Below are 23,683 nucleotides of genomic sequence, written 5' to 3'. Positions count from 1 at the left end.
TGATGACAACCCCATTAGTTGGTGACCTTATTTATCCGGATGGCCCTACAGTACATCGTTCTCCCCTCCTTCTGTTTCCATACACACTTGCTTCCAGATTAAATGTAATATTCCTGGTCTCACATCCGTACACTTCAGGCAGTCAAATCACACAAAATCACATTTTCTACATAAACACTTAAACACTTACTAAGGTAATGGGTGATTCTAATATTAATAGCTAGCAGGCTAGTGTCCTTAAGAAAGAAGCCTCCTCCTCTCAGCTGCAGGGCTGCTGACTGCAGGTTGAATTCTGTCTTACTGGCTGCACAGCACGCAGGGAAACAGATGGGTAATAAGGTCACAGCAGACGTACTTCTCTCTAGCACAGACAAATTGCAGACACACCAGCTGTGCTGACGCAGGACAACATTCGACTCAGGGGAATTGAATTAAGATCCCTTTTTATTAATAAGGAGAGTTGTAGCACTGGGTGTTATTTGCCTTTCATGTGCTAAATAATGAAACACAAAGGCTCCTGAAAGCCTCAAACTCAATCAGCTTCTTTCAAAATAAAACAGTTTTTCTACATGAACAGTATTTATTGACTGAGTTGTGACTTGTTTTTTTGTTTTTTTTAAACACATTTCTGTTTTCGAATTTTCTTTTTTAACATCAACACAGATTTAAGCTTGAAGGAGAAAGGTAGCATTGAGATTTTTAGGGTTGTCTCTTTTATTCAGTCATTTAAAAAGGACATGATCCTCAGGGGTTGATCCCTCACTCTGGAGATCCTCTCATCCTTAGTTTTACTGTGATAGCAAACAGCACAAGACCCTGACAACAACAGTGTGACGCTTCAGGTCAGACTTGTCATCAACTTTTCTGTTGGCCTTCACCTATCAGCACATTTAAATCAACTTTTGCACCACTCACTAAAAAATCCTATGTACCTGAAATGCAATCCACTGCTGCCATGGGCGAGTTTGATGGTTCCCTTACTTACTTATAAAATGTTTACTTAGTTTTGATGCTAAATGAACTTCTTATTGCACTTACATTAATCCTGTCAGGAAAGCCAAACACCGGTGAATGTTGGATGTACAGATTCCAAATGTAAACACCCAAACGCGTATTTAAACACTGTTTATTTTACAATAATCCTGTCTGTGTGGAGCAGGACAATAAGTTATTACATGTACATTATTTCCAAACAAACAGGCACATGTACTCTTTTATTGTGGCTTTTTCACCTTTATATTGAAAAACTGTTTTTCTCTTTCCCTGTAGTTCGGTTTCAGAGTTGTCACTGCAATAATCACAACACCTTGTACTAGTGGAAAAGCCCAAACTACACGTACCTTTTAAATCAAGCGACATATAAACAGTACACTACAGTACGGGTTTCAATCAAAATCAGTGTTCAGTGCATAATGTTCATGGCATGAGAGAAGATACATTCATCACACTGGTGGCCACATGAGGCCGCTTTAGTCCTCTGTGTCCGAGCTGTCTGCCGGCTCCGTGTTGTGTGTCAGCATGTAGTTGTCCATGTCGATGGAGGGGCAGTTGTGGATGGAGTAACGCAGACGCTCGGCGAGGATGGCCTGGCTCGTGTACGGGGGAAGGCGGAACAGGAAGAAGCAGGTCTGAGCAGTGGGGAGACCGTTGATTGGCTGTGGGAAATTTGAACAGACATTAATTAGATTTTTACCAGTTTGAGTATACACTCTTTTTTTTTTTTTTTTTTATCCAAAAAAAGAATCTAACGGACCTCCATCATTAAACATCCCATCAGGATGAGTGCAGTTCCATTATCATTCCAAAAATAAAAATATAAACAAGTCAAAATATAAATAAATGCAGCAAATCTGACATCATCACCACATCGTTCCAAAGGTTTCATGAGCATGAATTATTTACAAATGAACATGCAGCTTTAATTTTTGATAAAACAGAACTGAGCCAGAAGATTATAAAATAAATACAAATATAGAAACTTAGCAAAAAATGAGAAAGCCTTAACATACATAACAAAATAAATAACACATAATAACACACTTTTGGATCTTAAGCAGTAAGGTTTCCTTTCTATCAGTCCACTTAGTCTGAATTAAAAATGATTTTGTTATTCATGGGGAAAAGAAAAGCTCTACATAACACATATTTCATTTGTTATTCTTATCCATTCAACAATGGTTGGTAGCTCGAACTTTAGGCCAGTTCAGCCATCTTACTTCCAAACATATTTATAGAAATGTGCTATGTTCCAGCTACCAGAGAGAACGTTTACATTTTTTAATTCCAAAAGAAATGTCAGCTTTAAATACGATGTTTAATGTTTTTAAATCTCCTGCTAATAAGGAACAATACAATTCCACAATACCCTTGGAAATACAGAAATGTGATTGTGATTGAAATGGACTCTGATGATTTTTTTGTGTTGGAGTTTAAAAAAAAAGCTCCACAGCTCTGTATTTGAACCATGTGCTTGCTATGATTGTTGGCGATTGGCCTCACCCTGTCAACCTTGATGATTTGAAACTTCTGCGTGATGTCAGCGGGGTTTGAGGGCAACCTGGACCGGCCAGAGACGAAACGCAGGAAGAGAACTCGCTCCTCGTTGGTGAACTCCTCGAGGCTCTGCCAGAACCAGCCAACCAGCTGGTGGCTCTCTGTGATGTCACGGTAACGCACCAGCTTCTTCAGCATCTCGACCGAGACCTCTGGCAGGCCGCAGACCAGCTGCTCCAGCTGCTGTGCCGTCAGCAGGGAGAGGAGGGGCACGGGGATGATGGTGGACATGCCCTCTCTGACTGCTGCCACCTGGACACAACACAACAACAAGCGAGGGTACTTTGATACTTCAGAGGGCGAGATAAAGGGAACAACAGCACAACAAACAGGATGTGCACTGAGCCCTAATGGAAACTGGTCGGCACGCCAGTTGTTTCCAATGGATGCTGCAGTTCAGATACAGCAGGAAATATCAACACTGAATCTATAATTGTCATGTATGTCCTTTGTGGTCCAGGCCTGAAGCTTTCTGATTAAGATGTTAAATTAAGTCTACCACCCCAATAACTGTCGACTATTTCCAGTTTTTCACTGTTTTTTTTTTTAGATCATCTTGCCTTTGAATGTCTGAAAAGACTAAAACAAAAGCCACCCAAACTGAGCTAAAGGCCAGCTTGACAAAGATCAGAGATCCCAGGTTTATTTTCAGTTTTCATCATTCATACTCAAGAGGCTCTAAAATGACTACTTGTTATCAAACTCTTATTAAAAAAAAAATTCAGGCAGATTAATTTTCTTTTGAATGCCGGATTAAAGGCTTAATATTAACAGCTTTTGTGCATCTATCTTTGTGCTGCGCTGCAGGTGCCCGCCCTCGATTGGAAAAAGGATAACGGTGCATGCTGTCCAATCAGTGGACAAGATGCACAGTCATCCTTTTTTTTTTTCTTTAAAAGGGGTTTAAAAAAAAAAGGGAGCCGCGGAAGCTGGAACGCTCCCCTTCTTCTTCCGTTGTTATCACTTTGTGCAGTCCTGGTTATGTTGTATTCAACCTTTTCTCCTGTTTTCTGTTACATGCTGCATTTTCTTTTCTTGACTTTATTTGAGGTAAAGCAGTTTGGCTTTTTGACTTGGATATTATGTTTAATATTTTGTCCGTTACGCTTCCTGATAGTTTGATTAATGTGTTAATTGTTGTTTTTGTGGCTCATCATCATCATTGGGTATGAGGAAGGAGAGGATCGCTTTAATGCTGCGGCTGGATTTCCCCTGAAGCTGATCGTGACAATCTGCCGCTGTCGTTCCACCGTCCTCACTTTAAAAGATTAGTCATAGACTAATATTTCTCTTTTATTTCTCAGGGTAACAACTGAAAATGCTTCCTACAACACATTCATTTACCTCAACCTTCTCTCCTTCGCTGATACGTCTGATTGTTCTGACAGAAACAGCATTAACAGACAAACTCTACATGTAACAGAGAGCTCCAATGGATTCGCGTTTTCATTTTATGCTCACTGGTTTTGACTTGACGACAGGAACAGTTAACATAATGCAGCTTCACATCAGCTTGTGTAATGACGGATGATATGAGCTACACAGGGCTGCACGATGGTGGACATATATGAGTTAATGACTCATGAAATAGAGTTATCATGTGTTGTTTCCTAGCAGTCTGCATTCTCATAGGCTTCACCATTGTAGCTTAACACGTCTGCTGAATGCCCCCCAAATCACTCTAAAACCCCTCAAACCTGTGAGTCCATCTCATGCAGCCTGTAGTCCAGAGCTCGCTCCACATATTCATTCCGATTTGTAAATGTGAGGGAGATGTTCTGCCCTCCAGGAACCACAGGAACCAGGCGTCCATCTGCACTGTGGGCCATAAACGAGTCCAGTGGAATCATCTTCCAAAAAAAAGAGTTACAGGAGCGTCAGAAAGGTTCGAAGGTCTTCAATGAAAGCGCGATCATTTGCATAGTTTCATACCACATGGAAATTCTCCTCTGTGATTCCGCTGTTTTCCAGGTGGAGGATTCCCTGCAGGGTGCGATAGGTGAGCAGGTCTACCTCCTCCAGGTCTGGCCCTCCCAGTGGCATCGAGCAGAGCTGTTTCCACACTAATGGAGCCAGATGTAAGTCCAGAGGTTTCTTCGTGCGGATTGCAACAGCCATGAGGATGCCCAGGAAGCGAAACTGGATCATGTGATCGTCTGATAGGGCGGCTGGGTTCAAGAGGAACCTGAGAAGAACAGCAGCCAATGAGTATTTTTCTTTGAAGGATACTATTCAAGAAAAGAAGAGTACAAAATGATCACCTGTCTGTGTTACAGCCCACGTCTGCAAAACTGTTGGGAGTATGAATCAGAAGATCCACGACACCAGACTGCAGCTCCTGGATGAAAAAAAACACAAACATTGTAGGGTGTCATTTATCAGAGAGCAGAGAATGTTCCAGGCTCTTTCTGCGGCTCTTTTTTTTTTTCCGTGAGGTTTTTATATCCTACCTGGCACATCTCAGTGATGGTGTCATCAAACACTCCTCCGGCATCGTCCGCGCCCTCGCCGACGAGCTTGACCTTCCACGCTCGAGATGGAAGTCGAAGCTCGAGGGGGTTCAGGCTCACCACTTGCTTCGCAATCTGCACAAAGATGGGCTTACTCGAACGGCCCCTGTGGGAGTGGAAAGTTTTGATCAACACAGACACAAGTACAGACTGCATCCAAACTCCACTTTTATCCAGTCTCACATTTTTTATCCTGACTGCTTCATTTTCTTGGGCTTGTGTTTGTCTCAATTAACTGCTTTTACCTCTGTTATCACATTAGTGTTTTAAATTCTTTTTATTACTTTTACTAATTTCTTATTTCATTTGCTTTTAATGCTCTTGTGATTTGTTTTTTTTCGACTGTTTCTTTTTTACATTTTTAAAACAACAAAGATGATAGGCAGGAGCTCGGCCCGTCTGTTTCTGTCTTTCCTGAGATGCTCCAGATTTTGCGAACACACCGAGCATCACGGTCGTCCTCACCTCGTGGAAATCCGTTTCACAGTTATCTGCGGCCCGTATGTTTTGCCCTGCGTCATCGTTCTGCCTATGGAGCGAACCAGAGGCAGAGTGTTGACCTTGGGTGATAAAATGCCTCTGAGTTCACCGCGGATGATGGCCGTTGTCCCTGAACTGTAGCGTGAAGTAGACACCTGGATAGAGGGAAGGACGGCGAATTAATTAGGGAAAGTAAATGAGGCATCACAACGGAAGGATGAAACGAGGCAGCTCAGGAGGAGAGACTAACAAGTAGTGGGATTTTTGCTTCTGTATAACAAAAGGCATCAAAGCTTACTGGGTTCCTGGCGTCGAGGTTGAGCAGCCTCCAGGACTTGTACATGAGATCAGAGAAGTGGTTGAGGACCCTGAGGCGCACGCTGAGGACGTCGGGGCTGCAGTCTTTCAGAGTGTTGTACTGAGGAGGGACTGACTGGGGAAGGCCAAGCTGGAAGTTCCCAGGGCCACCTGGAGATGAAGGTTCAAAACACGAGTCTTAAAGTGTGTTCTCTTTCATATTGTTTGAGTGGGTACATGTAGAGTGTGTGTGTGTGTGTGTGCGTGTGTACCTGAGTGTTTCATGGAGGTAGAGGGGGTGGTCCATGCTGAGCTGTGACAGCGACCAGCAGAGATCTGTCGGATGTTTTTCCCCTGGAGGGCTGTAACGAGTGTGGGCTCCTTCATGGGGTTAGCGTGTCCAAGGCCAAGCTGGAACAAACACACACACACACACACACAAACACACACAAGCACGCACAAATCAAACAACAACAGTCCAGGCGTCTCATGTGAAACTTCAGTAGGGGATGTTTGTTACCTGTCCCTCGCTGTTGCAGCCCCAGGCATAGACATCTCCTGTGGAGGACAGGGCGAGCACATGCTCACAGCCCACGGCTACATCTTCTATGAACAGCCCCTCCAGAGACGGCACCACCTGAGGGCAGGATTTATTCTTCAGCATGGAGTCCGGCAGGCCGATCAGACGCTCTGAGGGATGAACAGAAGGAAGCCTGGTTACATATCTGTGCTGACTAAATAAACTATAAAACACATGGAGGTCTTTTCTACATGCAGCTTATAACTTACAACCCATAGAAGAGACCATCCCTTCTGTGTTTAGTGCTAACACTTTTTTTTTTTATTCAAGCTCTGGTGAAGAACTTTAGGTTTATATTGATTTTGTCCTGTACGTGTGTTCTATCAGTCAAATGCATCACTCTCAAACCTCTGAGGTGAAAAATGCAGTGTGCATTTGTTCTGCCAGCTATCACACTGCATCTGTTACAGGCTTTAAAAACAACCTAAACAAAACCATCAATCTAGTCTCTGATGGTCTTGTGAGCTTTTGTAGAAAATATGGAGACATCTTCATTCATTCTCATTTCATAACCGGCTAAAAACTTCAGACGGGAGCTTTATAAAACAACGAACAAACCATCACACAGACGGTTAATAAATTGGCAGCCATTTTTTATGAGCAAATTAAATGAATTCTTATTCTGTTTGAGTATTTGTGAGGGATATACGAGTTGTTGTGAGAACAGAATGCAGTAACATTTGAACTCACAGTGGGGAGCATTTTGAACGTCACAGTAAAACGTACCTTGTCCAAATGTGTAAACGTGTCCATCACAGCTCAACGCCACAGAGAATTGAGTTCCACAGCTGACCTTCTTTATACCCTTGTTGCAAAGCTGCTCCACTTTCTGCACATAGGAACAGCCAGAAACAATATTTCATCCCTACTGTATAAAAGCATAATAAAATATCAAGTGCATTTAAAGTACACAGCTGAGAGCAATGAAAGAAGGGAAATACAAGAATGACTGTAACATTCCTCGCAGGGTAAACATGAGAACTTACCTGAGGGTAATATTTGGCGGTGGAGGAACCTGTTCCCAATTTTCCATAATCCCCATCTCCAAACGCCCACACGACCGTGCCATCAAGTGACAGCACCAATGTGTGGTTGAGGCCACAAGACACCTGGGAAAGGTAAACATTACGTTTGTTTAGTTACCTTTTTTTTTTTTTAAATACTTTTCTTATTTTAATGTGGAGACTGTTTCGACATCAGTCAAACAGTCCATTGCTTACCTGGCCCACATGATATCCTTCGAGTGCTGCCACCCTCTCAGGCAGCATCTTGTTGGATGTTGATCTTTGACCCAGACGACCAGATTCACCGCTGCCGAAGGTGAACAACTTCCCATCTGCCGTGACGACAGCAGAGTGGCGGAAACCACAAGCAAGCTTGAAATTGAAAGGAGAATAGAAGGTAAAGTTTCAGAAAGAAAAGAGTGAATATTTTTAGGTGAAAAAGTTGCAGAATTATTAAAAGGTGAAAAACAGACTGAGAGGAATACTGATGGTTCTATATGATGTACAAAGGGATCAAGGAGTGGTTTAGTTATTTTATATGCCATGGGTAAAGTGTCAGACAAGGTGATTAGCCAAAAAAAGCCACAAATAAAATGAAAATAAATTTCAACTCACGAAAGAAGAGATTTTTTGTTTAAAAAAACCCCCCAAAAAAACAGACTTCCTCCATGTGACAGGACTTACATACACATGGAGCGAAAACTGTACACTGCCAGTTAAGCAGATTACCACCAGTGACTCTCATAATGCTTTGAAAAATAAAGAAGCACAAACATATCCCTGGATTACCTGAATGACGTCCTCTCCTTGTAAGGCCTCTATCTGTTTGGGTCTTCTCTGCCTTTCACTATTGCCGTGACCCAGTTTCCCAAAATCTCCATCTCCCCAACTGAACACCTCGCCGGTCTCAGTCAGAGCCAAAGAGTGTCCATCAGAGCCACAAGACGTCACCAGCTGAGTCACCACATAACCTGCACCCACAACATTGTAGCCGTGACATCAAATTAGCATTCGAAATGATTATTCATCCTCTTTGGATGATTGATCCAATGTGTTTGAGGCAAGAATTCAAACTTGACAGAACAGCAGAACAGTACTTGAGTTCTGAGGCCCTTTATGAATACTGTACCTTGAAAAGCAGAGATAATAGTGGGGATGTAGAGATCATCAGAATTCCCTTGTCCCAGTCGGCCATACTGTCCTTCTCCTACAGCCAGTACCGTCCCATTGGACTGGACCAGGAAGGTGCAGTTCTGTCCACACACAACCTGAAAGACAATGAAACCACGCCCACAAACAAAGGGGGAGAAACATTCAGCACATGGATCAAGAGCAGAGACTGCATCCTGACTGTGGAAGAGTTTCTACCTGTTGTGTCTGTAACAGGGAAGATGCAAGGGCAGGAATCATGAGGTTGGTTCCCACTCCTGCCAACTGTCCGTAACGTCCATTCCCCCACAAGTACACGTCACTCTTCCCACCTTGTTGCCAGTCCTGAAAAAACACAGCGGATCACAGAGAGAGTTACAAAATAAAATAAGAATACTTAAGCCGGCTGTCACATCTGTAGGATGTTCCTCTGAGGTCATCAGCGTGTAAATCAATTTGCAAGAAATGAGTCCATATTCTGCCTCGCTACCTCTGGTCTGGTGGTCGCCCATGACATCAGCTGTTCGTCCATCCTGAAGCTCCACTTACTGTTGTCCTAGAAGAGAGAAAAGTTGCTCTCATTATGGGGACTGAGTTCAAACTCCTCAAACCATTTCAAAAAAGAATAACTCAAAAGATAATAGCAGCTGCTCACCAGTGCCTTGATGAGTTCACACTCTTCAATCTCATGACAATCAGAAACAATGAAGGATTCTGGGAAGGCAGTCCCGCTGGCAATAGCCTCAGCGCTGCGGACAGTAGTGGCGTACGTAGCGAGCCAGCTCCACTCTGACGGGCAGGAGTGGGCCTCAGGGTAGGTGTGGTGCGGCGGGCGTGGGAACCGGCAGAGGTGTTTCTCCAAGGACAGGCCGACGGTCAGAGAGGCCAGACTCTGCAGGAAGACGCTGTGGACGAGCTGGTCACCGGCAGCCACATGACTCTGCATTTAGAAAGGTCATTCAAAGTTCAGTTTCAGATGAGGCTGACACTAAAGAAGTCTAAGAACTTTAAAATAACGATTCATTAATGACCCGCTCGTAGCTGTGCTGATCCTGCAGCAGCAGCGGCAGCCTCTCCAGGAACACGGACAAACAAGGAGCCCGATTCAGACCCAGAATGTTCTGGCTTCTGAGGACCATTCGACAGGAAGCCAGCACATGATTCTGACTGATCCAGTCAGGAGTGCAGCAGATCAACGACACGTCCTGGGAAAGAAGCAGTGACAGAATGAAACTGTGAAGTAACACAGGCCCAAACGTGTACATCACAATCCACGGTTATAATAAAACACAAGGTTTAGCTGTTTTCCAGCAAACTTTAGCCCCTTTCACACATTTTCTGGACAATTTTCATGACATCAAGGTCCAAAAATGTTGTGTGTACTTTTTTTGAAAGGAGCTTTGAACTAAGCTGAACGTCTCCCAGCAAAATGTTGCGACCGCTTGATTTCCAAAATGTTACTCTAACGTTTGATTTTTATCATTATCATTAAGTTATGAGCGATTCAATTTACCTTGGACCTCCCAAAGCAGGCAGCTACACCTAAGTTTGGGATCCAGGTCGTGCTGACGACTGAACCCAAACCTGTAACCGTCTGTGAGACTGAGCCATCCTGCATGGACACACAGAGAAACGGGATGATACAAAATGTGACTAATTCATAATGAATCAATGAATACAGAAGAAATGTTGGGTACGTGCTTCTCAAATTAAGAGGTGGCTGAAAGAGTGTTTCTGACCTGTAAGGACCAGATGTTGAGCAGCCCCCCTATCCCCCCAGAAACCAGAGCCAGTCCACTGGAGCAAAATGACAGCGACTTCACAGCTGTAATGTGGCCATGCAGTACAAACACACACTGTGCACCCTCCTGCTGTTAAAAAGGAAACAGGGCTTAAGGATTATAGGTACAAACATCATCAGTCAAAAATAAACTCTTAAATAAAGTCCTGAAAATATATATTTTTTTAAACCAAAAAAAGAATCAAGTGGTGAAAAGCTCTGACAGCGGATTAAAACTGACCTTGACTTCTGTGTTTTTATCCTGGCTCAGGGGGCTGTTCAGTATGTTGGGCAAAGATACAACGGTACCCCCCTGTGGCAATGTCCAGACATGCACGGAGCCATTCTGACAGCCTCTGCACAAACAGGGGGAGAATCAACTCAGATAAGCAACCACATGAATAAAAGACAAACAGTTACATGCAGCTTTAACAAGAAATATGTGTTCCTACATTTTCCTCTAAGTTCTTTGTACTGTTTCATCTACAAACGTGTTAACTGTTAAGTACTTACGTGGCCATCATAAGCCTGGGATCTGGTGCTCTGCCAGTGAGCGGACACCATTCTGCGATGTTCACAGTGCTGGTGTGAATGATGCAGTGGAGGGTCACCCATGTGCCCTCAGAGCGTCCCAGTATCTTCACTACCTCTGACCTCCCCAAACAGAGCAGGAGGTGTCCTGTGGGGTCCCATTTCAGAGAGGTCACGCTGTCCTGCAGAGTGAAAGAAGACGGGGTTAGAGTGGGGAAATTCAATGTTACGTCTTCTTAAAACAAGGGCAGTTGTCAGTGAGAGAGTATCTGTAACCAAACCTGGAAGATGGACAGCTCTACAGGCTGCTCGTTCTCGTACATCTCAGGTGTGGACAAAAGGATTTTTCCACTGGGATAGCCCGCTGCGAAAGGCTTGTCCTCACTGTGCCAGGCCACACACTGAGGAGCTAGAACACATCAGACAAGAACATGTGTCACCTTTGACTCCGAATGGTTTGACATTTTGAAAATACACTCATTTCTTACAAATAAAAGATATATTAGGATTGATGTCACTTTCACATTTCTACACTAAATATGGCGCTGAATTCATTTTTTGTTTTTGTAACGACTGTGAGGAGCCATTATCAATAAATTATTTGCACTGCAACAGGAAACAAGACCATGAGAGGAAACTTTGGTTAACTCTATATAGTCTTTTTTCTCATTGCATAAATTATATGCAATGGGGTAGCTGTTAAATGCAGCAATTAACAGCTAACTGCAGAAATGCCAATGATTCTCAACGACAGATACATCGGACAGTTGAAGGAATGCAGTATGAGATTTTTTGTGAATGTTTAATAAAACCAATACAGGACAAAATCAGCAAAGAAAGAAGGATAAGGATTTGTCCACAGGGGGGCGCCAAAATGGTCACAGACCAAGAGTTCCCACAAAAGCTTTAATTAGCAGTAATTAGTTTAGATTCCTCCTATATTCAGACTATATACTCAGCTAATTGCCTCTTGACAGTAGCTCTAAAAACCACACAGATATTATATAGATGTTATGCATGTTTTATTCTATCAGTCTGTGAAAGAGGGAAAACAGTTTAACAAAATATGTATTCCTCTAAGTTTCAAAGTTATTGTTGTTGTTTTTTGGGGGGGTTTTTTGTTAATGGCCATCTTGTTAACTAAACTTGAATAAAGCATATACGAGTCCTCCTACCCTCCTTCCTGTAGCAGTGGGGGAGTTCTGTACTCTTTACGAGCAGGTCGATCTCCTGCAGTGTGACCTGCAGCCAGCAGAGGGAGCCGTCCAGCCGTCCCACCAGCAGGCTCTCAGCAGGTCTGTTCTTACCGGCAGCTGGCTGCTCCAGAACCCACAAGCTGAAGGCCTGAGCCCAGCAGAGGGCCGTGACCCGGGACACCTGAGCCTCCACATGGCAGTGGGATCCTGTAAATCAAAAAAACAAAAAAACACCAATAGTTTACTGCCCTGATTAATAGGAACAACACAAATCTGTGTAGTCCTTTTCTGGTCAAAAAAGGCAAATTGCTTGCTGTAATTTTTCAGGGTTTGAAGTTTTCATGTTTATGGGGAAATTGTTCAACTTTTCAAATCAAATCCGGAGGACGGCGACTCTGCAGCTATAGTGTCAGTTTGGTAACAAGGTAGACTTGACGCTGTATTTGTAGTTGAAACTTTTGCTAAATTCATTAACACAGTCATAGATCTATCATACACACATGGAAGTGTATCAAATCTTAATAAACCAGAGTCTATAAGTTTAACAAAAGCAAAACCAGCTGGGTTGGGTACTGGGGACTCGGCTGTGTGTGTGTGTGTGTGTGTGTGTGTGTGTGTGTGTGTGTGTGTGTGTGTGTGTGTGTGTGTGTGTGTGTGTGTGTGTGTGTGTGTGTGTGTGTGTGTGTGTGTTTGTAAAGCTGTGTGGCTGTGTGTGTGCAACGACGTAACGCAATGTGTAACCGCACACTGAGAAACTATTTTTAGACCCTTGTGGCCATTGTGACTTTAAAGGGCTGGTGAGTAAAAACGTTGACAATAATATTTGAACTTCACTTTTATTTAAAAACATTGCCGAGCAAGTTTAGCTCTGAGGGTTGGGGTTCTGAAAACTACAGCAGGCTTCTTAAGAACAGAAGCCTGGACTTACCCCTGATGTTCATGATGTTGATGTGTTTGTTCTCTGGAGCTGCCAAAAAGTGACCGCCTGTACTCCAGTAGACGGGAGACGTGTGGGAACATCTACTGGACCGTTCGCTGCTCGATCTGTCCACCTTACTGGAGAGAGGAACAGCGAGACAATAACTTTAACTATCACCAACTCTTCGACACCATAGCATGTCATCTGTAGATCAAGATTTGACAGTTGGTTACTAAACTACTCGAAGGTTATCGCAACAAACAGTGTAAAATGGTACAGCAATACAGTCTATAACAATAGCATGTGTGTGACACAGTTAAAGTCTCACTGATACACAGATAATACCTGGTGATGCAGGAGAAGGTGGTCTGTAACTCCACAGCACTCTGGCTGATGCTCCACAGTTGCACCACTTTGTCCTGGGAGCATGTAGCCAGCAAACTGTGATCACTGTTCCAGGAACAGCTGGTCACCTAAGCAGAGCAGAAACAACTTTCTTTGATTTTTCCACTCATTATATGTGCAGAGATGACAGAACTGTCCCTGCTAATATTGATCTGTGTCAGTGGCTCGGATTTCGGTTTCTCACAAAAAGAAAAAAACAAACAGCTGCATGTTAGACTGTGAACACCCTTTTTTTCCCACATGAAGTCCGAGTGAGCTGAAATGAGAGCGCAGCAGGATATAATCAGGAGAACTCACATCGAGCGGGTGGGAGGGGGTCATGGTAATTCACTGCAAAATCGTGCACAATAGTAAATTGTATGCACACAACTGTCGCAATCTCGTTGCACCTTATTAAAATTCTGCATTATTTCTACTGTTCTCCAGTTTGTTCTTCTCCACTCTTTTGTTGATATTGTGATTTTGTTGAACTTCATGAGCATTGATATAAAGGCTAATATTCCCTAAATAGTGTCATATTGCAAACTGCTGTTTAGTCCACCTTCTCCTTGCCATGATACTTCATGATTTGCCTCAGTAGACCCCCCCCCCCCCTCCCCCTCCCACCCTCCAGACTGACAGGGAGAGTCCAAAGCCAGGTCAGAAGGATGTCACGGGCAGTCCTCCTAAAATTCTCTACAGATTGCATATTGCACAAATTGCACTTTTATGAAAAACAAACACAAAAAACCATCTCATCCCGATGTAAGAACAAAGGAAAAACTGTCTGGTGAAAAAGTTCCTGACAAACCATTTGAAGTCCTTCACCTTGTTGTAGTGTCCTTCCAGCCTCTTTAGGGGACATTTGCGCAGATCACCTGCCAGGTCACTGTATGTTTGGGGCCGATTAGGACTGTCCCGCCCTGTGGCTGCCAAGGCCTGCACCAGCTGCTGCGCTGCCCACTGACGGTGCTTATTGGTCAGCCTGGCAGACAGAACACACGCTGCCAGAGCATTAGCCAGCTCCAGAGGGCCCACTCTGGAGCTCAGGTGGGGGAGAGGGGAAGGAGGCAAGGACGAAGAAGGGACCCCCTGATTTGCTGCATCTAGGTCAAACAGACACAATTTCAGAGATGACTTCAAAATAAGATTTCAAACATGTATCAATAAAGACTCCTCTCTCACCGTTAGCCTCGTGCTCTGTCCTGTCTGAGCTGTAGCAGTGAACACCCTTCTCAGTGAGCAGGGACACGAGACTCTGTGTGACCAGGAATGTTGGAGGAGTCTGCTCGATGAAGTCCTTCTGATGCTGCACTCCTTGAGCTGCAGATGTTAGACTGAAGTTCAGATAGCCTCTCTGCTGCGGGTCACTGATGGCTCCAATGTTCACTCCTGTAGCTGCTGCCATTAAGTCCTGCAGCAGAAACATTCAAAGGATTTTCATGTAGAACTTTTCCCTTTAATGGCTTTCAAAACTGTTCACATTTGAACTTATGAACATATGAACTTTTAAAAGCTGGATCAGTACATGCTAACTACTATAATGTGTTATCAGAGTGGCTGAGTTTGGATTTTTAATAAACCTAAATAAATAAACTTGTTTTTTTTGTTTAGTAAGCTTTGAAATAACAGAGAACGTGATTAAATCTCACCCAAGTTGTCTACCTGTTCACCTACTTATAAATCCCAACAAGTAAAACGTAAACCTATCAAATAGAAATTAAATCAGAAAAATGTCTACATTATTTATATATTAAAATTTAAAAGTGTGATTAACTCGTGTTTGTTTTTAATTTTTTGAAATTTTGGTTTGTAGGTTTGCGTCGACTTTGGCGCCCCCTGTAGACAGAGCTGTGTCGTTGTCCTGCACATGTGTAAAGTCATCTTTTCTTATTCTGCTGTCTGTCAACGGTCAAACGGATCATTCACTGAGAAAAACAAAAACATAGGCTGTCAATAGTGTGCTGTAAATCATTGGACACCCTGTGGCAACACGTTCCGACATTAAACACCACATTAAAAAAAAAAAAAAAAAACAATCTTCATAATAGTTTGTTACTCTTCGGCTAAAGTACCTCATAAAGAGGATTGAGTAGTAATTTAAATAGAAACAAACAAGCAGCAATTATTTTTTGTTATGTGCATTTAGGTAATAATTTTAAAATAGAGCTCTTAGAATGAAGGGAAAGATCAAAGAAATCTGACCTGAGTGCATATCTCCACCAGCTGTCTGTACGCTGCGGCGCTGTGGGACACCACGCTGCCGATGGCAGAGGACAGGAAGCTGAGGCAGGTGGAGTTGTTTCTCTCTGTGTTCAACCCCTTCACACCTGGCTGTCTGTCCATACAGGTGTGAGCTCTACCTCCTGCTGCTAGAGTCATCAAGCGGACCAGGATACGGATATCTGCCAGACCCAACGACTCCAGTCCGTTTGACTGGCTGCACACAGATGCACTGCAGAGGAAGAGAAAAGCAGAATCTTTGAGATGTGATAAATGGCTGAAAGACATCTATCCATAAGGGCTGTATGCTGGGAGATCATACCTAGAGGCGGTCTGAGATAGAGCTCTCATCACCATGCTGTAAGCCAGCAGAATCTGGGCTGTGGAGGTGACTCTTCTCAAAGCTTTCAGTCTGTCATGAGAGTCCCTCAGTGATACAGCTTGCTGTCCGAGGTTTAGGGAGGCCTTCTGCTCAACAAGTGCATTCCCTGGTAATGAAAAAACTAAAATGAAAGGCCTTCTAATGCAATTAACCATTGCAAAAAGTCCCTGAAATGTCTCCTTAAACTTCAATTTTTACAGCCTGGCTTCCATTGACAGTCGATCTGGGTGGAGTATGCAAGAATTCCAAAAAATTGGGACCACTGTAAGTGTACGAGTTGTTGTGCTTCAGATCCCCAGCTATGATAAACGAGTGATGAGTCACTCTGCTGCAGTACGTCTGGCTGCAGCAGGGATCTGCTGCTGCCAACAAGCACAGAGGGAATGTGGGAGTGTGTTACGAGTAGACAAAATCTTTCAGAAGAAATAAAGTGACAGAAACATTCACGTCAACATGAAAAACAGGACAGTGAGATTAAACTAAACTAAACCACCCAGTGCAACTCTAATGACCTGGAGTGATTTAATATTCAAACGTGTGAAAAGAACAGTGGGTAGTCAAACTAAAAGGTGGTTAGTTTTATGTCACATTTATTCATAGAGTCAAGATATAGCTGCAGGAAATAGAAAGGTTGGAAAAAAAGAAGAGGAGTTTAGCTGGCTATGAAACAGATGAAAATTAACCCTGAGCAAAAGAGACAACAGACTCATTTATTCTATATAGTAGATTGTAATGCCAGCAACTGCTGCCAGGGGCTGGGTGAACTTAACCAGAGCCCTGACATCGGTCTTAGAACAAAACTAGCTAGGGGAAATTATATTAAAAAAATAAATTAAAAAAAAACCTTTGGGAGCTACTGCCCTCCTCGGGTCATCGGTGCGGTAAACCAGAGCTCCAAGAGGATCCGGCTCAGTGAAGGGGATTGGGTCTGGCACCAGCTTCTTTTCAGTCAGTCCCAGTGGTCGCAGCAAAAGACCAAAGTCCTCGAGTCCTGTCAGTTTGTCTGTGTCACACTCGTCTTGGTGGCTAATCTCCCAATCATCTAAGCGAAGAAAGAAAAAAGTAATTTCATATATCTCATTGTAAAACCCTCAACTCATTCATTTGTACCCTTATAGGGTTAAAATCTTCTTTCCTACCATCAGAAGTGCTGTCCAAGTGGCCAACCAAATCAGACGTGAGACCCTTAATTCTATGGCAAAAAAAGGTGGATAAGCAGTTTTGTATAAGAACATTCACTGTCTTGAGACACTGTTATTGGATTTTAAATCAAGTGTGCTGAACAGAATATTTTTTCTTAAAAATCGACTGTACCTTTCGTTTTTAGAGTTCGGGTCGCTCAGGTTTGCAGCCAGATACTTTTCCCTGCAGGTGTTGCACAGGAGGTAGAAGGGGAAGTTGGAGCCACACTCCCCTTTAAACCAGACGTCCACGTACGAGCCAGTGCTGTCGTAACCTTTACGTGCAGCGCTCTGACCACAACCTGGGTGACGACGCTTTATGTGATTGTTGAACTGCAGGGTGAGGGTGTTGCAGAGCTCACACTTCACCATCTGGCTGTGTTCTTCTCCAGCCTAAACAAAGGAAGGAAGAAGAAAAGGCATCTCTACAATTCTTGTAAATTCTTGTCATGCAGCCGTGTTGATGATGACTGTGTGTGTTTTTTTTAACCTCCACTATCTGCAGTGTGTCTCTCTCCAAGCTGAAAAACGAAGGCGTGAGCAAGTCCTCGTAGCTTTCTTCATGGTACGGGTCGTCCATGTAGCCCAGTTCTGACTCCTCCTCTGCAGAAAAGGGATGAAACTCCACCTGCTCTGGCCAATCACTGACAGATGTGTGCTGCTGGTAGAGCTGCGGGAGTAGGTTGGGTGATGGCAGGTCTAAAAAGAAAAAAAGGATGCTTTTAATGAAATTGAGAATATTACTACTGCTACGTTTGTTTTTAATTAACCAGAGAAACATTTTAGAGAAGGTCGTTATGATGAGTTACATGACAGATCGACGAAAGATTTCAGTCAGAAGACTTGAAACCAAAGTCGCTAAAGCATAGCATGCTGATATTTGCATGGAAATACACAAAAACAACATCTCCCTTACAGTGAAGCCAAAAGAGAAAAAAAAACAGTCCATGCTACGAGGCAGGACATGAGGCAAACTTTAAAATCAAAAACGAATCAAATAAAGTTTTCTGAAACCCAGAATGTGTTGCGATCATGAGTTATTATCACTCTGGTTAATGTCCAGGTGTTTAGTTTTTCCTCCAACCTCAGTTTATAATTTGGTATTTGAAGTGAAAAGAGTGCACATAACATCATGATTGTTTACTTTAGTCTTTAAGTTTATTATTTCGTGGATAGTCCCTTTTTACAATAAAAGGAGCAGCTGTAGTCCTCGGCCAGTTGTGAAATGGGAATCTGAAGTGAACTTGATAGCTCTGTTAAGAATTCAGCTCCTGTAGCGTTCCTTACTGGATTAGCAGAGTAGGTGACGAGCGACGAGGGGACATGTAACAAAGAAGCGTTCGACTTTCCGTGCACACGAACGTCTTTGTCTAACAAACCCAACAATCTGGGCAGACCCGAGGCATCTCTGCTCATTGATCGGTACGTTAAACGGAAGGGATCTGGCATTAGTTCTGTGGCTTCACCAGTCAGATCCATTCTGCACATGTCTTGACCCCAGATGACTTCAACAGAGCCACATGTCAGCGTTTACATATTATGCCATCATGAGGGTCATTGAGCTTGCTTGTTTGTAGATCAGAGGAGATGAAGACAGGATGTGTCAGTATGTGTGGGCATTACTGTATCAACACATGGACATGATCAAACACCACAGGAAATATCTGAGTTGTGTCACACATACCAACAAAATATTTAAGTTATAGAATATTCAAAATATTTTTCTAAGTCAAAATGGAAGGACGACTGTTAAAACCGATGATTTAATGTCTCCATTATTATTTCCTAGTATGTAATTCCATTTGCTGATGACCGTCTGAAAACTGAATGTTTTAAAGGTGTTCCTTAAGGGACAAAATAAACCGTTGAAAACAGGTCAACACTGCATAATATGATAATAATACTGAGAAAATTGCAGATATGATTGCAATAAAATGTGTTTTTAGGTATCTTGGGATTTCCATCCCTAGAAACAAGCCTTGCCTATTTGTGTTGCTTGATCTACTTCAATGCTGCGTCTCTGACCTGGCCTTCGGAAGGAGGTCCTCTGTGTCGGGCCTAAGCGTCGCCGGCGTGCGGGGGGGGGTCTGTTCCTGGTGAGGTGGACATCCAAGAAGTTCTCCCTCTCGATCCAGTCGAGCCCTGGTAGCAAACTTTAAAACAAAACAACATCAATCGTGTGATTTTAAAGATGTATATGATTAGAGTGATAACACCAAGATGTCAGGAGATGTTTCTGTGTCTGACCTTTCGCTGGGTTGGCTGGTGGATCGCTCAGGGCATTGTACAGTCTCTGGCCCATCTGGTGAGGGGGTGTCGGGGACACGCTCCGGTCGAGCTGACTCAGCCGTCTGCTGCTCCTCAGTCAGCGGGTGCTCTAACATCCAGCTGGCCAGCACCTCGATGGTTTGAGAGTCCAGGTCACCTGCTACGTCTAGGAAGGGACCACAAGGAAGGTGGACTGTCAGAGTTCAAACGGAGAAGGTGGATCACGGAGCGCTGCAATAATAATTCTTGTTAGACACCCCCATCAGATGATTTAACGTCTGTGAGTTGTCTGAGTTTGCACACCTGCTTCAATTAAACGCAGTGTGTGAGGAAGGTAAGTGACACAAATAATAAGTGAAAGAAAGCCTGAAATTGAATCATGTTACAAAAGTGATACTGACCCATTCCAGAGTATTATTTAATAACGTGTTGTAAAAAGTTCCATCCCATGTGTGAAGAAATTATAAGAATCTGCTCTCTTTTACCACTCAACTGCAGTTGAAATTTGAGCCCAAACATGTAAAGGCTTGATTGATAATATTTTATCTTTAATGAGAAACTGGGAGAAAAAGACAACTATGGATTAAAGGACATTGTTCCTCAGAGCCCCTCTAGTGACAAGGATATAATAACACATGGTCAGGATTTGTAGGCCGACATCAGAATCAAAGTTATCAAACATCTCTACATTTCATCAGCATTGTTTGATTGTTTCTCTAGATGTCATTTTTTTGTTTGTTTTAGATTGACCTCATTCTCTCCATCATGCACACTCACTCCTTGTTACATGCCATGGCCGAGCGTTATTGTCTCATTGCCATTTATGTTGTTATTTGATCCATGTCACCCGGGGGTGTGTGTGGGTGTGTGTGGTGGTGGTGGTGGTGGTGGGGGGGGTCGTTATATTAAACCCTGAAGTAGAGATTGTTTACAGGGGGGATAAACAACACAAATAACTTGTATAATGTTCATTAAAAAAGCAACTGTAAAAAGACATGTCTACCTATGAGATAGAATAATACTTTTTTTTTTTTTTTTTTTTAAGATTCAGACACAAAAACTATAAAAAGGCTGCAGCACACGGTGAAGGACAGATGTTTGAAATAGAAAGCCTAGAAAGCAAAAACACAAAGCAGTACCTGCTGCCTCCATGGCCCAGTAGATATGTCTCATAGTGAATCCCATTTCTAGCAACCGACTGGTGACAAACATTTGTGTCCGTTCTGGTTGAGGAGAAAAGTAAAAGTACACAAAAAAAAAAAACAACAGAAAACTGAAACAAGCTCACATCTCCCTCTTTAAATGTTTTAAACATCTACGTTGACTGCACTGCATTTGTTGAATAAACTATTGTTTTATCTTTGTTTTCCCTATATGTATGCTCAACTAAATGTGTTATAATCATAAAAGTGTTATTCTAAATTTAAAAACTGGATAAATGTTTGACCCTACCAACCAACTAACCCTGAAAATCAGAATGTTTCCTATGATTGAAAACTTAAAAAACAGTTTGAAACAAAAATAACTGATGATGAACAAATGGTGCCATTCAAGCATGTGAGTGCACAAACTGTGTCATGCGTGTGTTTGATTGTTCAATTACTGTCTGTTTTTAAAAAGCAGGGCAAAACACATGCTGTTTTGATCAGCAGCTTGGTTGTGATACACAGCTGAACATGCAAGACACAGACCCATCTCTCTGATTTCATTAAAAGACTGCATTATTAGCACGTTAGAACATGAAGTCTGAATGGGGAAAGAGTTTTTCTTTATATACTTATAGGCTGCAATTATAATCCAAGTGTATCCATCATTTGATTAAGATAGAAATGATCTTTCCTAGACACTGACGTGTGACAGCTTTCCCCCCATAAAAGTCACTGCGCTCATTCTTACCCAGGCTGCTCCTGGCCTGTGTGCTGCAGGGGCCTGGTTCCATGAAGCTAGTCTGCTGCTCTGTGAAGGCGTCACAAGAAGCAGAGCTGGCCAGGCTGAAGCAGGGGTGCAGCACGGGGGTGGTGCTAACCAGGCCAGTAAGCGTAGGGAACCGAGTTAAGACCATATGCCTGGAAGGAGTGAACATACAGTATGCAGTAGTAACACAGAACTAGATTTAAGAACTTTTCAATTCTGACCGAATATTGCAAATATAAAAGGTAGCTGAAAGACTAACAATGAGCTTTTTTATATTGGGATTTTATATCGGGATGTTTCACTTGGAGATGACTGGAAACCACAATCAACCAATAACGTACCCTCTTATCACATGCTTATTTCTGGTGTTCATTATAAAAGGTGGAATATTGAGAGTTTTTAATCAAAACTCCCCAGAAAGATTTCTTTTTTGATTCTGCAGCACTGAAGCGGTTTGTTTGGCTTCTGAAGCAGGAATATCGCTGACACAACATTCGGCTGGTTGTGTTAGGAGGAGAACAAGCAGGCAGAGCCGCGGCTAAGGTTAAAGACAGTGCAGGCAGAATCCTCACACTCTTATTTCTGTACATCCTAACTCACCCATTCCCTCGACTTCGGAATAGCTGTTGCTGCCAAAAGATACAGGTCTGTAGTAATCAACAACATCACAACAAAACCCAGAGAAACTGTGTTTTATTCCTTCCGAAAGAAAAAAATAAACACAGTTAAAATGATCTATACTCACTGGAGGAGGCTGATGGGAAAAAAAGGGTTGAAACTATCCAGGGTGTCCGCCTGCAGGTGTGCCGGCAGAGAGGATGCTAAGTCAGTGTTAGAGGAAGAGGCAGAGGCTCTGTTTGATTGGCCAAAGATGGCAGTGCCCTCTGATCCCGCACTGTACAACGACACAGAGCTAGAGGACTTGGAAACTGGCTGAGAGGACGGGTGATGGCCAGATTCTGCACGGAGAAGACAGAGAGGAAGAGTCAGATCACCCAGTTCATAATTAATGTGATACTTAAGTGTTCATTTTAATCCTCGATACAAAAATAAAGCTGTCGTAAGTCTGTCAGACGTCCAACGTTCGTGCTTTCACTTTTTGTTAATCAATTAGAGCTGCAAAGGCTGACTGTCAGCAGGAACTTTATTTGCTAATTTTGTGTGTGGACCCTTCACTCTTAAGGCCATCACTGCAAAAGTCAAAAGATTTTCAAGGCTGTTTAAGGTTGAAATTTAAGATTTGACAAATCCAAGTCAATGTGATTTTGCTTTAAAACAAAAACAGCTAAAAATAATTACAAATCTATGATCCATGCGTGTTGATACCTTTGTGTTCTTTGTCCTCCTGCATTCTGTTGATGGCTCCTTTGTAGATCATGACCTGGGCCCTCTCCAGGTCTGTGAGGGACACGCTCTGTTTGATGGGACACGGCCTGACCGCCCACTTCACCATGCTCTGAACCACATACTGCAGCACCGACCTCAGCTCGGCGCTCTCGTCCCACTGTTTGCAGCTAGCTTTGGCCTGGTCCGGGTTCGGGCTGGTCAGGGGACTCGTTGCTGGGTTGGGGGTTTCATGTTTAGACACCAGGAGCAAATCCGAGAGTCTCTCACAACTGAAGATGACAGTCAGGGTTTTCAAAGCTCCAATGAGGAGGTATGAGACTCTCACAGCTCTCATTTCGAGGGCAAAGGCATCCAATTTGGAGTTTGTGCGGGTTAGAGAAGTCAACTCCTGCTGGTCAAGGGTCTGTGATGAGGAAGGGTCTGTATCAACATTCTTCCTCTCATCGTCCTCAGTCATGTCTTCAGCCATCTCACTTTCCTTCGTGTTCTCCTCGGAATGTTTTCTCTTCGGGGCAGGATTTGCACCCACCCATCCCTGCTCCTCCAGCAGCCCCATCAAATAAATCAGATCTAACAATACCTTCGGTTTGAGGCCTCCGAGCTGGGTAACGTTACAGCAGGATACATCGCAGGGCTCCAGAGAGAGGATTGGCGTGTCACTGGGTGACCAAGAATTCATGGAGCTTTAGTTATTGGGAAGGATGGGAAGAACCCACAGATACAGCATGGAGTGACACCAGGACGGATTCAACAGGGATTAATGGTTTTTAAGAATGAAGAGGAGGAAGCAAGAAGAAAGTAAGATCAGGAGGTTAAATGATGAAAATAAATTAAAATGTTAGACAAAGAAGAAAAAAGAAACACTAACAGAAATAATTATACAGTCAAAAACATGCTGAAAGGACCAAGACAAGAAAAATAAAAGAGTTGTTTAATGGATGTAAATGATCATTAGAGAAATGCCTTCAAAGAAAGTCTTACAGAA

The 23,683-nt window shown here is 43.1% G+C and overlaps 1 protein-coding gene across 6 annotated transcripts in view; it reads right to left on the bottom strand.

Annotated features, from left to right (window-relative positions):
• Positions 1-1,110: 1,110 nt before the first annotated feature.
• Positions 1,111-23,683, bottom strand: part of LOC306837134 (putative E3 ubiquitin-protein ligase HERC1) — a 43,210-nt gene continuing 20,637 nt past the window's right edge. For 3 of the 6 annotated variants that reach the window (XM_079364659.1, XM_079364661.1, XM_079364664.1), the window contains 41 exons: positions 22,678-23,381; positions 22,097-22,310; positions 21,334-21,503; positions 20,577-20,660; positions 19,417-19,603; positions 19,153-19,322; positions 17,660-17,868; positions 17,303-17,562; positions 17,128-17,180; positions 16,833-17,030; positions 15,929-16,094; positions 15,589-15,838; positions 14,569-14,797; positions 14,212-14,489; positions 13,345-13,472; positions 13,009-13,136; positions 12,060-12,287; positions 11,166-11,293; positions 10,867-11,066; positions 10,595-10,709; positions 10,313-10,441; positions 10,087-10,185; positions 9,605-9,778; positions 9,229-9,513; positions 9,064-9,129; positions 8,793-8,918; positions 8,554-8,692; positions 8,214-8,395; positions 7,641-7,796; positions 7,407-7,529; positions 7,147-7,249; positions 6,361-6,530; positions 6,113-6,251; positions 5,842-6,011; positions 5,529-5,698; positions 5,004-5,169; positions 4,815-4,891; positions 4,486-4,738; positions 4,251-4,403; positions 2,500-2,805; positions 1,111-1,655 (listed from right to left, as the gene is read on the bottom strand). In XM_079364659.1, the coding sequence (XP_079220785.1) occupies positions 1,470-1,655; positions 2,500-2,805; positions 4,251-4,403; positions 4,486-4,738; positions 4,815-4,891; positions 5,004-5,169; positions 5,529-5,698; positions 5,842-6,011; positions 6,113-6,251; positions 6,361-6,530; positions 7,147-7,249; positions 7,407-7,529; positions 7,641-7,796; positions 8,214-8,395; positions 8,554-8,692; positions 8,793-8,918; positions 9,064-9,129; positions 9,229-9,513; positions 9,605-9,778; positions 10,087-10,185; positions 10,313-10,441; positions 10,595-10,709; positions 10,867-11,066; positions 11,166-11,293; positions 12,060-12,287; positions 13,009-13,136; positions 13,345-13,472; positions 14,212-14,489; positions 14,569-14,797; positions 15,589-15,838; positions 15,929-16,094; positions 16,833-17,030; positions 17,128-17,180; positions 17,303-17,562; positions 17,660-17,868; positions 19,153-19,322; positions 19,417-19,603; positions 20,577-20,660; positions 21,334-21,503; positions 22,097-22,310; positions 22,678-23,381 (7,471 nt within the window). In that variant the 3' untranslated portion in view covers positions 1,111-1,469. The remainder of the gene's footprint in view (positions 1,656-2,499; positions 2,806-4,250; positions 4,404-4,485; positions 4,739-4,814; positions 4,892-5,003; positions 5,170-5,528; positions 5,699-5,841; positions 6,012-6,112; positions 6,252-6,360; positions 6,531-7,146; positions 7,250-7,406; positions 7,530-7,640; positions 7,797-8,213; positions 8,396-8,553; positions 8,693-8,792; positions 8,919-9,063; positions 9,130-9,228; positions 9,514-9,604; positions 9,779-10,086; positions 10,186-10,312; positions 10,442-10,594; positions 10,710-10,866; positions 11,067-11,165; positions 11,294-12,059; positions 12,288-13,008; positions 13,137-13,344; positions 13,473-14,211; positions 14,490-14,568; positions 14,798-15,588; positions 15,839-15,928; positions 16,095-16,832; positions 17,031-17,127; positions 17,181-17,302; positions 17,563-17,659; positions 17,869-19,152; positions 19,323-19,416; positions 19,604-20,576; positions 20,661-21,333; positions 21,504-22,096; positions 22,311-22,677; positions 23,382-23,683) is intronic. The other 3 variants (XM_079364660.1, XM_079364663.1, XM_079364662.1) reach the window with 3 other exon arrangements.

This window comes from Symphodus melops (genome assembly GCF_947650265.1).
Source record: "Symphodus melops genome assembly, chromosome: 16".
Taxonomy (NCBI): domain Eukaryota; kingdom Metazoa; phylum Chordata; class Actinopteri; order Labriformes; family Labridae; genus Symphodus; species Symphodus melops.
Note: the sequence above shows the minus strand (reverse complement) of the source record. Positions and strands in the feature narration are given on the sequence as shown.